This window comes from Vombatus ursinus, unplaced genomic scaffold (genome assembly GCF_900497805.2).
Source record: "Vombatus ursinus unplaced genomic scaffold, bare-nosed wombat genome assembly UNPS02010822.1, whole genome shotgun sequence".
Taxonomy (NCBI): Eukaryota; Metazoa; Chordata; class Mammalia; order Diprotodontia; family Vombatidae; genus Vombatus; species Vombatus ursinus.
The window spans coordinates 5,742,194-5,756,878 of NW_020950600.1; the positions used below are offsets into that span (position 1 = coordinate 5,742,194).

Sequence of the window (14,685 nt, forward strand, 5' to 3'; positions counted from 1 at the left end):
CCCCCCCCCCCCCCCCGCCCCCCCCCCCCCCCCCCCCCCCCCCACCGTGTAGCAGGCACTTCACACATACTTGTTAATTGGTTGGTTGATCCGTTCTCGCACTCTCCCCAGGGTTCAGTGTGGACTGGTGGGCCCTCGGTGTCCTGATGTTTGAGATGATGGCGGGAAGATCGCCATTTGATATAATCACAGACAATCCGGACATGAACACTGAAGATTACCTCTTCCAAGGTACATATGTGCATGCGTGCCTTGCACTAAGGAGGGGGAGGATGGCGCCCCAGGAGGTTCGGTCGAGCTTAGGAACAGAGCTTTCTCCCAAGCACTATGAGTTTCAGATACTGTATTTTTCTCATCCTCCATATTCAGTCTGTTGCTAATTCCTATCAATTTTATCTCCACAACATCTCTTGAATACTCCTCCTTCTCCTCTGACACTTCTCCAGGCCCTCATCACGTCATCATTGGACTACTGCAATAGCTGTTTGGGGGTCTGCCTGCCTCAGGTCTCTCCCCACTCCCACCTAGTCTCCATTCAGCCGCCATAGTGATTTTCATCAAGGCCAGGCCTAACCATGTCACGCCCCAGCTCAATAAACTTCAATGGCTCCCTATTACTTCCAGAATGCAATATAAAATCCCCTAATTGGCATTCAAAGCCCTTTCTACCCTGCCCTCTTGCTCTTCCTGACTTCTTATACCTTCCATCATTCTGAGTGACCCTATATAAGTCACTTTACCTCTGTGCTCCAGCCAAAACTATAAGATGCCAACCAGGTGCTGTCCTACATTGGTGCAAGTCAGTCAGTCAGCCGGTGTCCTTAAGCTCCTGTGGCCCAGCCACTGCCCCAGGGAAGCCCTCAGCTTACAGACAGGCAGCCAGGTGCTGCTCTGGAGAGAGTCAGGAAGACCTGAGTTCAAATCCTACTAAAAATAATTACTCACTGTGTGACCAAGGAGAAGTCATGTAACTTGTCTTTCCTTGGGTTCCTCATCTATAAAATGGACATAATAATAGCAGCTACTTCCTGGGGGCTGGGGGATAGTTATGGGGTTCAAATGAGTCAATGTGTAATGTGTTCTGCAAACCTTAAAACATCCTACAAATGCTAGCTTTCATTATTATTGATGATGATTTAATAACAATAATAATAACCCCTGCCCTCCAGAAACTAATAATAAAGAGATGAATGATGATAATAACCTCATTCCTTGGGTTGATAATAAATGAATGAATGATAAGAATGAATTGTGCTAATAATAATAGCCCCTGCCCTCAAAGAGCTAATAATGAATGAATGAATGAAGAAGGATGATGATGATGGTGATGACAGTAATGTCTTGCCCTCCAGACACTTACATTCCAAGGCAGAGAAGATGGCTTAGTGGCTGAGCTCCCAGACTTGGAGTCAGGACCCTCCCTCAGACACCTCCCCGCTAGCCACGTAACCCTGGGCAGGATATGCCACCTGTCACTGGTGGAGGGAGTTTTCTCGCTGTGGTTTCCCTACTCTGTTGAAACTACAAATCTATAACAACAGCTGCCATCTCTACAGTGCAGAGAGTCCATTTCAGCCTCCTAGCCACCCTATAAAGTAGGTCCTCTGGGTACTATTATCCTCATTTTACAGATGAGAAAACTGAGGCTCAGAATGTGCCGTGGCTTCTTCATGGTCACACACATAGTCACTGTCAGAGACAGGATTTGAACCCGGGCCTCCCTTCCTCTCAGTCCTGTGTTCTCTTCTGTGTGCCTCCTTACTTTTTTTTAGTGATACTTGAAGCAGTCCAGCCCCAATGCCAGCGTTGTAACTAGGGTCCTGAGCTCAGAATGGATTCATTCTGCCTGTTTGGCCAACCTAACACGCTTCCTCTCATCTCCAGACAAACACCTTGCAAAGAGTCTAGGGAAAGGGCATCAGCTTCAGGTTAAAAGCTTCTCTCTGCTCTTTACTATCAGGCGACCCTGGCCAGGTCTTCATCTCTCTATGCCTCTGTCTCTTCATCTGTAAAATGAGGGAGTGGTACGGGATGGCCTCTGAGCGCCCTTCCGTCTTGGACCGGTGACCCAGAGTCTGCGATGCCAGTCCTGTTTGCTCTGTGGGTGCCCCCAGCGCGTTTCTGGCCTTGACAGACACGCAGGTGGAATGCCATCTTCCATCGGCAGGACCTCGGGCTCTGGAAGGGACCCTGAAGGCCCTCACTTTACAGAGGAAGAGACAAGGCCCCGAGGGGAGAATGGATTTGTTTGGGGTCACACAGGCTGGAGGCAGAAATTATTACAAAATGAGAGTATTTTTAAAAATTAAAACCATCCTTCTGTAAATTTCTGTGTGATGTTCATAGAGGCAGCTGGTGCTTCAAGGGATAGAGGGCTGGACTGGGAGCCGAGTTTGAATCCTGCCCTCAGACGCTTACTGGCTGTGTGACCCTGGGCAAGTCACTGAAGCTCTCTCTGCCTCTTTTCTCATCTGTGAAATGGGCGTGATAACAATAGCACCTCCCTCCCAGGGTTCTTGGGAGGATTAAGTGAGATAAGATTTGTAAAGTGCTTTGCAGACCTGAAAGTGGTATGTAAATGCTACCCATTATTATTATTATTATTATTATTATTATTATTATCATCATAATTGCCCATTGGAATATAGTTTTCTAATTTTGTTGTTTCAGTCCTATCTAATTCTCCATGACCCCATTTGAGGCTTTCTTAGCAAAGATGCTGGAGTGGTTTGCCATTTCTTTCTCCAGCTCATTTTACAGATGAGGAAACAGAGGTAAACAGGGTGAAGTGACTTGTCCAGGGTCACCCAGCTACTAAGACCCTGAGGCCAGATTTGAACTCAGGGAGATGAGTCTTCCTGACTCCAGGCCCAGGCTCTAGTGCCCTATAGCGCCACCGAGCGGCTCTATGGAATAGGTACAAAATGAATAGATACAAGGCTGGTTTGGGTGGCTGCTCTCCTGGGAAGAAAGTAGCTTTTTCCGTGTTAGAGCCTTCCCTGGCCTCATCTTGCTGGTCAGACTGCCCCGTTTCACTCTCCTCCATGGAGAACATTTCTTGTTTCATCTCCTGCCTCTTCCCCAGCTGACCCCCACACCTGGGGTTCCCTCTCTTCTTCCCTCCCGAGCTTGGGTTCCGCTTCCAGCACAAGACCTTTACTGATTGTCCCAGTTACTCGTTCCAGACCCTCAGAGATTATTTTGTATGTACTTATGGGTATACGTGTTTTGTATGTACTTATGTGTGTACGTGTTTTGTCCCTCCTTCCCCACCCCAAGGAGGGCGAAACATCATGCTCCTAGCCCTCGGGCTGGACGGAATATCAGAGACCATCTAGTCCAACCTCAGCAATTTACAGATGGGGAAACTGAGGCTGTGGGGGTTATGTCACTTTCTCTGAGCTATAACTATCAGAGACAGAATTTGAACCCAGGTCCTTTGACCCTAAAATCAATGTTCTTTCCACTGGTGAGTTTCTTGAGTACTTGTTCTGGTTTGTTTTAATCTTTGCATACCCAGTACCTTGAGCACAGCCTGACACATAGTAGGCACTTTAAAAATGTTTGTTCGCTGGGAAAGGGGACAGGAATTAATTATAGTAGAATGGAAGCTTCTTAAGGGCAGGCATGTGTTTATCTTCATGCTCCTGGCCCTCACTTAGAATGGTGCTTTATACTCAATAGATACTGCTGGGGTTGGTATTTTTTGGTAAATATCACCTTCATTTCCAAACACAGCCCTTCTCTCTCCCCAGAGTCAACCCTTAAAACAAAGAATCTAAAAAAAAAAAAAAGATTCCACATAACCAACACAACAGAGATTTCTGACCGTCTATTGAGTATTGGACAGCCAACGTCCTCCATTTCTCCAGTGAAAGGAGGGGTGGGCGTTTTCTCATGTCTTCCTCCAGGGATAAGCCTGGGCTTTATCATCAGTGTTGTTTCAAGTTGTGTAGTTCGGTCTTTTCCCCACTTCATTTTATCGATGCAGTTTTAGTCACTGTATAGTACTTTCCTCACTCTGCTCATTTCACTCTGCATCAGGTCGTTAAGTCTCCTGGGTTTCTCTAAATTTTCCCTCTGCTTTCTTGTTTCTTAGAGGGTGCCCTTCTATTTCCTTCCATGTTTAGCCTGTCCCCAGTCCCTAGGTATCTTTTGGCTTCCAGTCCTTTACAATCCCCAGAAGTCCTGCTTTGGAATATACTGAGGTTCTAGGGCTGGTCTTTCTGCCTTTGACCTCCTGCAATAGATGCTGAGCCACGGCAGCCCTGGTCGTGGACCCACTAGTCCACGTAGATTCTCAGCCATTTGTTGAATTTGGTTAAAGCAGCTTTTTTTTCCCCCATGTCTTCGCTAGTCCACGTAGATTCTTAGCTGTTTGTTGGATTTGGTTAAAGCAGCTTTTTTTTCCCATGTCTTCACGTGCAATTGAATAAAGATACACAAGGTAGACAGTCATACGGCAGGTCTAGAATTTTACTTTTTGGTTCATTTGTGAATATTCTTGTAAAACAGAAAAGTGGAGCAGCAATTCTCAAGACTTTTTTTCCAATCTCCTCTAGTTATCCTTGAGAAGCCTATTCGAATCCCCAGATTTCTCTCTGTCAAAGCCTCCCACGTCTTAAAAGGATTTTTAAATAAGGTAAGTGTTCCTAGTTCTTTTGCCACATGAGCAGGGTGGGGATGGGGGTTAATCTGGTATTTTCCTCTTGGTAATTTAACAGCAGGGAAGAACTAGAACGCAGAAAACATGAGGGTCCCCAGGCATATCCATACCCCCCATCCACTCACCCCCTGGCATATTGGAGAAAATTAATATGTAATTTTTTTAGAACAATGTTTTAGTGAATTACCTTCCTGCCTCTAGGACAGACATTCCAGGCCTTCCAAGCCCCAAACCCACCTTTCCACCCATTATTTCCATCCGAGCATTCCAATTCTCAGCTCCATCTCTTATAAATCCTTCATGACTTTGCTCATGGGCCATCCCCTACAGGAAGCCTGTCCTTCGCCATGTTTTCCCATCTCTGAGTCCTCTCTGCAGTTGTCAATGCTGGCATTCTCCATAAATGATGCTGTATTTGTCTACAGCTTATATCCTCTACTTCTCTTCCCTTCCCCTCCCAAAAAGTCGGCCCCTGGAAGGTTGGACCTATTTTGCATTTTGTCTGTCTTTCCAATCCTATCCCCAGTGCCTCCTGAATAATAGTTAATTGCTGTGTTGGCTGGATGGTTCCAGACCCCAGAAATTATTTTGTATGTACCTACCTGAACATGAGTTTTGCCAATAGTCAATTACTATGGTGGCTGGATTGAGTCAGATGATGACTTAACACCCTCTCCAAAGGAAAACTGGTCCTTTAGCAAAACCAAGATTCAATTTAAAATATAGAGAAGAGACAAATTTTCCCATAGCTTCTGACTTGAGGAACGGAGCCATTTTTGGTGATAATGTTTTTTTGATTCCTTTCTTGAGTATAGAAAAAAATAAGATGTGGGAGAGAGGGAAGGAGAGGATTTATATAGCACCTACTACGTGCCAGGCACTCTGCTATGTGCTTCCCCATATGATCTCATTTGAGTGTGGAAGTGTAGGGGTGAGCGGAGGTTGGATTTTCTTTGAGTTCCTCTGTTAAAGTGCGAACCATCAGCTCATTTGACTCAGGGAGGGAGGGCTCATCAGTAAATTGCATGAGCAAATGCTGACTTGACTTTTCCCTCCCCTTTTAAATTTTGACTTCTAGGATCCCAAAGAGAGGCTTGGTTGCCAGCCACAAACGGGATTTTCAGATATCAAGTCTCACACGTTCTTCCGCAGCATAGACTGGGATCTGGTAAACAGACCAAGCCCCATGAATTCCCTGGTGTGATGAATGGAAGTGTGGTTTCTTACTGTCCAGGAATGGATTTATGTAGGACGAAGCCAGCTCTGTGTGTGTGTGTGTGTGTGTGTGTGTCCCTTCTGTGGGTCTTCCTGGACCACTTTTCTTCTGCTAAAAGTGCTCTGATATCCAGAGAAAACAAAGGGAAAGCCAGAGCTGACCCATTAGCAACCTCCCTCCAAAAGGGGAAAGACAAGACAAGAAGGATTGTTCATTTTGTAGTACAGTATAGAACTGCAACCCTAATTGTATTGTCTGAGGCGAGAAGCCTTAAATATGTCCACCTCCATCAACTTTTTAAGACAAATTCCATTCAGGGGTGAGACCCCAGGACACCAGCTGAAGACAGAGATCTAGGGACCCTTAGAGCAACTGCCATAGAGGCCAAAGGAAAACATACTATGCAGTTACTTCTCTTTTCCACTAATTATTCTTATTAATTGGATGCTAAGCTCAGTTGTTTTTAGCTGCTAAAAGAGCCTAAATGGTATTGGTGTCTCTTCAATCTCAGTGCCTGGTGCCAAAGCCCTGGTTGCCCCATCTTGGTTATGGTTCTGTGATACTCTCTGAGGACAATGCTTGTTTGGAACACTTTGCTGGGGAAGTACCTCCTTACTTGGCCCTCACTGAATTACAGCTGGCATCTGCTGGGGTGTCTACTGATGCTTCACAGGGCTTTTGCTGGGGGCATTAGGAATTTGGGATGATCCGGAACACACTGAAAACTCCATCTCGGGTCTGTGTGCCTCCTGTGAGGTGGCAGAAATGACCCCCGGGCCAGTCTTCTGGAGGAGGAATCCAGAATGGCTTATGTCATTGTGTCATTCAATGAGGAGTTTTTCTGAAGAAATGGAGAGAAACAACCCCTGGCTGAAATAATTACATGACTTTGCAGGCCTGTAAACCCTGATGCCTTTTGTAAATGCATGAGAACCAAGAAAATGAAACCAAATGGGGCACATTCATTGTCTGTGCCCAGTGAAATGTGAATATTTTGCCAAGTTGCTGACGTTTTGCCTCTAAATTACACTTTAATTTTAAGGGGGAAACAAAAGACATTGCTAAGATCTTGAGGCCAGGCACTTCTTGAAAAATTTGGTCTTTTGCTTCATCCCCCGAGTCTATGCCAGCAGCAGGAAGGGAAGAATTGAGGCAGCCGACAGAGACTGGCACCGAAGAAAACTCAGATCAGAAGTTGGGCATTTTCTTAATGCACTCCTCTAGCTAGACTGTCTGTCTGCCTTAATAGAATTCACTGGGTCACCCCAGGAGGGTCTCATGGAGACAGGCTTGGTCTGTTTCTGAAAACTCGAAAAGAGCAGGGATAATGGATCCCAATTTGTAGCTACTGAAAACCTGATTATATCCATGTACCTATTAAAATAATTCTCTTCAATGGACAATTTCAGTAATGGGAGCTGACGTGCTATTTCCAAGGATCATGGAATATGTGTAATTTTCAGTGACATTGGAGAAGTGGGCAAGGTTTAATTGTTTAGGTGCTCCTTTGAAGGGGGGATGGGGCATCACAGGAAGAGAAATCTGGGTGTTCCATCTAGGTGCCCTTGGTAAATTATTAAGTCTATAATCTGGATTCTTAAAGGCCTGGCAATCCAAAGCTCTGTTGGAATGGGTTACTTATTCTTACTCCTTAGGGCTGGGCCCTGCCTCTCTCTCTTTGGTTACGCTGCATGATGGAGTTTTATGTACCAGAACACCTGGCTGTATACCGTTCCTTTGTTCTGTGAGAGACATCTGGGTGGTGCAGTGAATACAGCGAGGGGACGGGTCAGGAAGTAGTGATGGTGGTGGTGTTCAGTTGTTTTCAATGGTGTCTGACTCTTCACGATCCCATTTGGGGTTTTCTGGGGTGGTTTGTCTTTTCCTCCTCTAGCTCATTTTACAAATGAGGAAACTGGGACAAACAGGGTTAAATGACTTGTCCAGGGTCAAACGGCTAGTAAGTGTCTGAGGTCGGATTTGAACTCAGGTCTTCTTGACTCCAGACCCTGTGTTTTCTCCACTGTGACTGAGGCAGACAGGATGAAGTGATCTGAATTCAAATCCAGTCTCAAACACTTCCTAGCTGCTTGACCCTCAGCAAGTCACTTAACCCCTGATGGCCTCAGTTTCCTTATCTGTAAAGTGGGCATAATAATAGCACCTGCCTCCCAGGTGAGAAGCAAATGAGATAGTATTTGTAAAGTGCTGAGCCCAGCACATAGTAGGTGACTAATAAATGCTTCCTTCCTTCTGACATCAAGTAATAATTATCTTTCCAACCACAGTACTGTAGAAGAGAGCTTTGCCCTTAGGTTTCAGGGGATCTGGGTTCAAATCCTCCCTCCGAGGGGTTGCTTCACACCCTGCCTCCCCATTATCCCCCAGGTTTCACTTTAAGCTTTGCCCACACTTTTCTTACCATAGCACAAGGAAGATCCTGCAAGTAGGACTATTCCCATTTTATAAAGGAAGAAGCTGAGGGATTTGTCCAAGACCACCCAGCTGGGCTGGGTACAGAGCCAGGATCTGGAGCCTGGGCTCTCCACACCTATGGGGATGACTTGCTATCTGCGCTACTGAATGGTCCCAGGTCAGGGAGCTTCACAGGGAGGGATGGAGGCCCAGATGCTCATTCCCAGGCCAGGCTCACAGACCCCGAGCCTCAGCAGCTCTCTCTATAAAAGACTCTTTGTCACGCGGGGCAGAGGGAGCTGTTTCTGCTCCAGACTGCAGAAAGAAATATTCCATCGTCTTAGGAAAATGGAGAAGGCGCCAGCTCCAGGCCCCGGTAACCAGGGCAAAGGCACCAGCTCTCCAAGAATGCTCAGCTTCCGGCTGGAGCTGGCAGAAGCAGCACCTTGCATCCTGAATGGACACCCGTGGGGGGCCGGGCGGGAGAGTGAGGAGGGGCCGGAAGCAGAGCGGGCCTTTGTAAGGCCCCCAGACGCTGCCCTGAGCTGAAGAGCTCGGCTGATTTCTGGGAACCGGCATGAAAGGAAAGCGGCCTGTTCTGCAGAAACTGGGTGGGGTTTCTTGTTCATTAGATTTTTCTGTTTTGTTTTGTTTTGATTGGGATTTTCCAGGCTGGCAGGAAGCCTCTGGTTGAAACGGGTTAAAAAAAAAAACCCTTCATAGCCAAGGATTCTTATGGTCTCAATAGGCCAGGGCAGACTCCAGGCTTTGGGCACCCAAGGGTCTTTGAGGGGAACTGGGGGGGTGGACAAAAAGGCAGGAGGTAACTGGTTTTGGATCCCAGTTCCCGGGCCAGAAACTGGCCCAATGTAGTAGAGGGGAAAGGGAATTTGGAGTTCGAGGTCCTGGATTCAAGTCCTGGCTAAGCCACTTACTAACTATGTGACCCTGGGGGAGTCTTTGCCTTTCTAGGCCTCAGTTTCTCCACCTATAAAGAGTCTAAGGCCTGTTAAGGTCACTTGCTTTCTGTGATCTTAAATTAATAATGCGCTTACTGCCTTCTTCCTTCCCTTGACTTTGTATCTACAGGATATTGGCACATATTAAATGCTTATTTAAATGGTGCTTATTAAATGCTCATTGATTGGTTGATTAGCCTTTGGAAGGGGAGGAAAAGGAGAAGCTTTTATTAAGCACCTATTGTGTGTGAGGCACTTGATACTGTTATCATCCCCATTTAACAGTTGAGGTGACTGAGGCAAATGGGTGCAGTGACTTGCACAGGGTCACACAGCTAGGAAGTGTCGAGCGCAGGTCTTCCTGACGCCAGACTCTACCCCTGTACCCTCCAGTGGCTGAAGGAGCACTGGAAGACCTGGGCTCACGTGCTAGCGCCTTCATCTTGGTGTCGGGGCCATCCCTGCGCTGCCACAGCCTGGACGTGTGACTTTGGGCAGATCACTGCCTGTCTCTGGGCCTCTGAGACAAGAGGGGATTGGGATAAATGGCCCCACGGGTCCTCTTCCATTCTGTGGAAAGTCTCTGATCCCATGACGAAGTGATACGGAAACTTGAAAACACCGTATACAGAGCTCTGCTGTTGTTTTGGGTGTAGAATGGTCATTTCACTGTCATAGAAGTACCTTCTACCCATGCCCATCCGTGTCTCTGTACAGACTGCACTGACTTGTCCAGGGGCACCCAGCCAGTTTATGTCCCGGGCGGAACCTGAATCCAGGTCCTCCTAGCCAGCTCTCCATGCATCACAGAATCATCTTGATCTCTGGAGCCGTGCCTGAAGTCATATAAGCAGGAATGCGGAGAAGTAGGATTTGAACCCATATCTTCTAACTCTAAAGCTGCAATGGTTCTCCTGGCTCCCTCTCCCTGCTCAATCCTGCTGGCTTCTGGGCCCTGACTCCACCAGGGGTCTTAGCACCCTTCTTCGACAGTCTCCAAATCACATTCATCCCCATTGCACTGGGAGAGGGTTTATCCTGTCAATTAGCGAGGCTCTGCTGGAGATGCCAAGGTCACTCTAAAAGGTGGGAAATGTGTGCTCTTTCGTCCTGTGTTTTCCAGCAAAAATAGGAAAAACCAACCATGTCTCCTCCCAGTCAAGCTGGGGGCTCTGTCTGCTTTAGTCCTCTGGGGAAAGAGTTCTTAGCAAAGAAGTCAAAAGATGGCAAATGCTGTAGATCGAATAAAGAGAGACTATTAGTCACGAGACTGGATAGGAACAGAAGCAAAGTGCGGGTCGAACCTAAAAGACAAACCTGTAAGACAGTTTTTCCGCTAGTGAGCACTGGCAGCTTACCAGAGCAGGCTTGTTTGACTGCTCCCCACCCCCAGTCTGCTCTTCCTTCTTCCTACCTTTGCTGGTAGCATCCCTTCCCTTCCAGACCCTTTTGGCCCAAGAATCCCTGTCCCTTCTTCCTGGCGTCCCTGGGTTCCACCGGTTTTGAGACCTTGTTCCCTTGCAGCGGTAAGTTTGATGTAAGCCTCAAGAGAGCTGCCCCACAGGGGGCTAGGCTGCCTCAGGTTCCCTGAGTGGGTTTCTTCTCACTGCAGATTTTTTTTTCAATAGTTTATTTTTGGTTTTCAATATTCACTTCTATAAGATTTTGAATTTTAAGTTTTCTCCCCTTTCCTCTCCTCCCCCCTCCCCAAGATGGCGTGCAATCTGATATAGGCTTTACTTATACATTCATATTAAGCATATTTTCACATTAGTCATGATGTAAAGAAGAATTAGAACTAATGGGAGGAACCACGAGAATGAAGCAATAAAACAAAACAACAAAGGAAAAGGAGAGCAAATAGTCTGCTTCCATCTGCACTCAGACTCCACAGTTCTATCTCTGGATGTAGAGAATATTTTCCATCATAAGTAGTTGTCTTAGATCCTGGCATTGCTGTGAAGAACCAAGTCTATCCAAGTCAGTCATCATACAGTATTGCTGTTACCGTGTACAACGTTCTCCTGGTTCTGCTCACTCCACTCAGCATCAGTCCATACAAGTCTTTCCAGGTTTTTCTGAAGTCTGCCTGCTCATCATTTCTTATAGCACAATAGTATTCCATTACATTCACATACCACAACTTGTTTAGCCATTCCCCAATTGATAGGCATCCCCTTAATTTCCAATTCGTAGCCACCACAAGAAGAGCTGCTATAAATATTTTTGTACATGTGGGTCCTCTTTCTGTTTTTTATGATCTCTTTGGGATACAGACCTAGAAGTAGTTGAGTCAAAGGGTATGCACATTTTTATAGCCCTTTGGGCATAGTTCCAAACTGCTCTCCAGAATGGTTGGATCAGTTCACAACTCTACCGACAATGTATTAGTGTTCCCATTTTCCCACATCTTCTCCAACATTTATTATTTTCCTGTTTTATCAGATGTTGGCCAATCTGATAGGTGTGATATGGTACCTCAGAGCAGTTTTGATTTGCATTTCTCTAATCAATACTCACTGTAGATTTTAATGCAAAACTTGGATGACCACTTGTTGGTAACGTTGGAGAAGGGATTCTTGGTCGGGGTGGTTTGGATTGGAACAGTTGGTCGACAGATCATCGGTTAATAGTTGGTTTGTCTTTGTTTTATTTTGAAACTGGGTCTCCCCATCTGCTCCAGGCTGGAAGGATAGCAGCCATTCGTAGGGCCTATCCCAGTACTTCTGGATTGATACAGAAGCTTGAACCGGCACCATTTTTCTAATATGGGCTGGTTTGCCCCTCATTAGGCAGCCTCATGATTCTCCACTAGCAGGGCTCGTCATATTAGCGATCTGAGCTTTACTGCAGTTCACAACTCCTGAACTCAGCCCCACCGAGGAGCAGGGCACTTATTAAGTGCTTACTCTGGGCCAGGCACTGTGCCCAAAGGTTGTGGATACAGAGAAAAAGAAAACATAGTGCCTGCCCTCAGGGCACTTACATTCTAATCCGAATGATACCATGTATGTAAATTGACCCATACAAGATACATGGAGTAGATGGAAGGTAGCCTTTGAGGGAAACCCACTGGCAGCTAAGAGGACCAGGGAAGGCCTTCTACAAGAAGGTGGCATTTGAGCTGAGTCTTCCAGAAAACCCAACGTACCTTGCAGCTCTGAAGTTCTATGAGAAAGTGATTTAACCCTCCTAATCACAGCTAGTAACAGAGGTGGTATGTGAACTTGGGTTCTCACTCTAGCCATTTTAAGACATTGCCCAAATGTTGCTTGTGCACTTCTTGCCTGTAGAGATTGTTTCTTTGTACACGTACTGCCAGCCTACCATGGATGCTCATGGTGCTTAATACTTATTGATGAATAGGTTGGTTTTTGGCTTCGTGGACCTACCAGAGCTTGTGCTATGTAGACAGAGCCTTCCAGAACCTGGGGGCACCTACACACCAAGAATTACACAGCTTTCACGGAGGTTAGGGAGCAACACACCTGGTGCAGTAGGAAGAACGTTGTATTTAGATCCAGAGAACCTGGATTCAAGTTCCTGCCTCTGCCACTCATCACCTGTGTGATCTTGACCATGTTACTTCCCCTCTCGGGGCCTCAGTTTCCTCCTCTGTAAAAGGAACGTGTTGGACTTAGTGAACCCCAGGATTCCCTCTGACTCTAAATCTACCATCTGATAGCTTTTTAGGGCGACTCTTTGGTAGTTGGCCTCTGGGGTCCCTTTCAACTCTAGATTTCCTCTCCTCCCCTTAATCCTCATGTGCCGTACCTTAACAGACAAAGGAATTTTGTTAAACTACAGAAAGGCAGATGGCTGATGCTTTACTAAGTCACCACCAAATAACATTTTTTACAGAAATGGGTGTAATTGCAAATATGCTGTGATTAATTTCATCCAGATGTGCGTGCCTGAGAAGGCCGTTCACGTAGTACTTAGAACGTGAACGGAAGCTTGATACCTAATTAGCTGTAGTCTTGTTGTGTGCTTAGAGAGAATGTAGGTGAAAAGATGGCAAGTGAGAGATTTCATTTCTCTCCTGCACCTCCTCCCCTGCCTCTTACCCAGGGTTTGTGTGCTACTCTCTACACTAGAGGGCAGCATTTTGTAGTGGAAAGAGCCAAGGACTTGGAGTCAGGAGTTCAAATCTCGTTGTGGATACTTACTAGCTGTGTAAACCCTGCCCTACCCCACCCTCCAAGTCTCTGTGCCTCAGTTTCTTCAACTGTAAAATGAGAATAACAATACTCAGGCTCATCTTTGGGTGATTTTGAGGAAAGCATTGTGCAAGCCTTGGTACGTGACACAATTGTTTTCAGTGCCTCTGTCTCTGTGCTGGGGTGAGGATGGTGGGATCATCATGGATGGCATATCTCCTCCTTCCTGGATGTGAAGTAGGGCCTTCCGGCTGTCCACTCTTCTCTTTCTGGCCAAAAGCAGCCCCTGTGGGTACAAGGCCACCCTCGCTCAGGAGGCAGGAAGCAGTCTCTGTTCCTCCATCTAAAGTTAACCCTTTCTGCTGAGTCTGCTCTGGCTGACATCCTGACCTTCCTGACCTGTATCTACCTACGGCAGCCTGACCCTTCCAGCCTTACCTGGCTTCCTGCGGACTTAGGTCTGTGCTGCTTGTCAGACGTTCTCTAGTTAGCTGGACTCTTAAGTTTTACTTAGCGAAGCCATTCCCATCGATGCTCAAGAGATTCACTAGCCTCAGTCTTCCTGGCAATGGGGGCAGCCCTAGGTTTCTGTAGGTTTTTCTATGAGGCCAGTTCACAGTTTACTCACCTACAGGAGGCTGCCTAAGAAATGGGGGAGTCTGCGGTGACTTGGTCATGGATGCTCCTCACCACAGAAACAAAAGGGCCGGCTGCCTGAGTCCGCTGGGGTGTGCGTCCCTGTGTTTGGGGTGCTCGGGGGGTGGGCCTTGGAATGGCATCTTGCGCTGTTCTTTCCCTCTTAGACCCTGGGCGTTCTGGGGTATCTTCGGGCAGGCGATGCTAATCACATTCCCCAAAGCTTGGTACTTTGGTGGCTTATTCATCACAAGGAAGTGTCAGGTTAACTTTGCCATAAACTGGATTTGATTCCAAAACTAAATGGCTTGTGGCTAGAGGCTCAGTTTTCCATTCACAGACATGTGGGGAGAGCACAAACTCAAATCCAGCCTCTGATGCTGTGTGACCCGAGGCAAGTCACTTCCTCGCTGTCTGCCTCAGTCTCCTTTTATGCAAAATGGGGGTGACAATACAAATAGCACCTCCTTCCCAGGACTCTGAGGATAAGGTGAATAAGGTGACGTTTGTAAAGCACTTTGCAAGCATTATATACACGTCAGCTATTTCCTTTTATGTGGCTATCACGGCCCCGGTCTTGGGGAGAATGCCCATGAAACAAGAGTTTCATGTTCGGCGCACATGTGCCGGGCT

The 14,685-nt window shown here is 46.7% G+C and overlaps 1 protein-coding gene across 1 annotated transcript in view; it reads left to right on the forward strand.

The window, feature by feature from the left end:
* Positions 1-14,685, forward strand: part of PRKCZ (protein kinase C zeta) — a 243,018-nt gene that overhangs the window by 222,393 nt on the left and 5,940 nt on the right. The window contains exons 15-17 of the mRNA XM_027855466.1: positions 112-231; positions 4,563-4,642; positions 5,745-5,834. Of these exons, the coding sequence (XP_027711267.1) occupies positions 112-231; positions 4,563-4,642; positions 5,745-5,834 (290 nt within the window). The remainder of the gene's footprint in view (positions 1-111; positions 232-4,562; positions 4,643-5,744; positions 5,835-14,685) is intronic.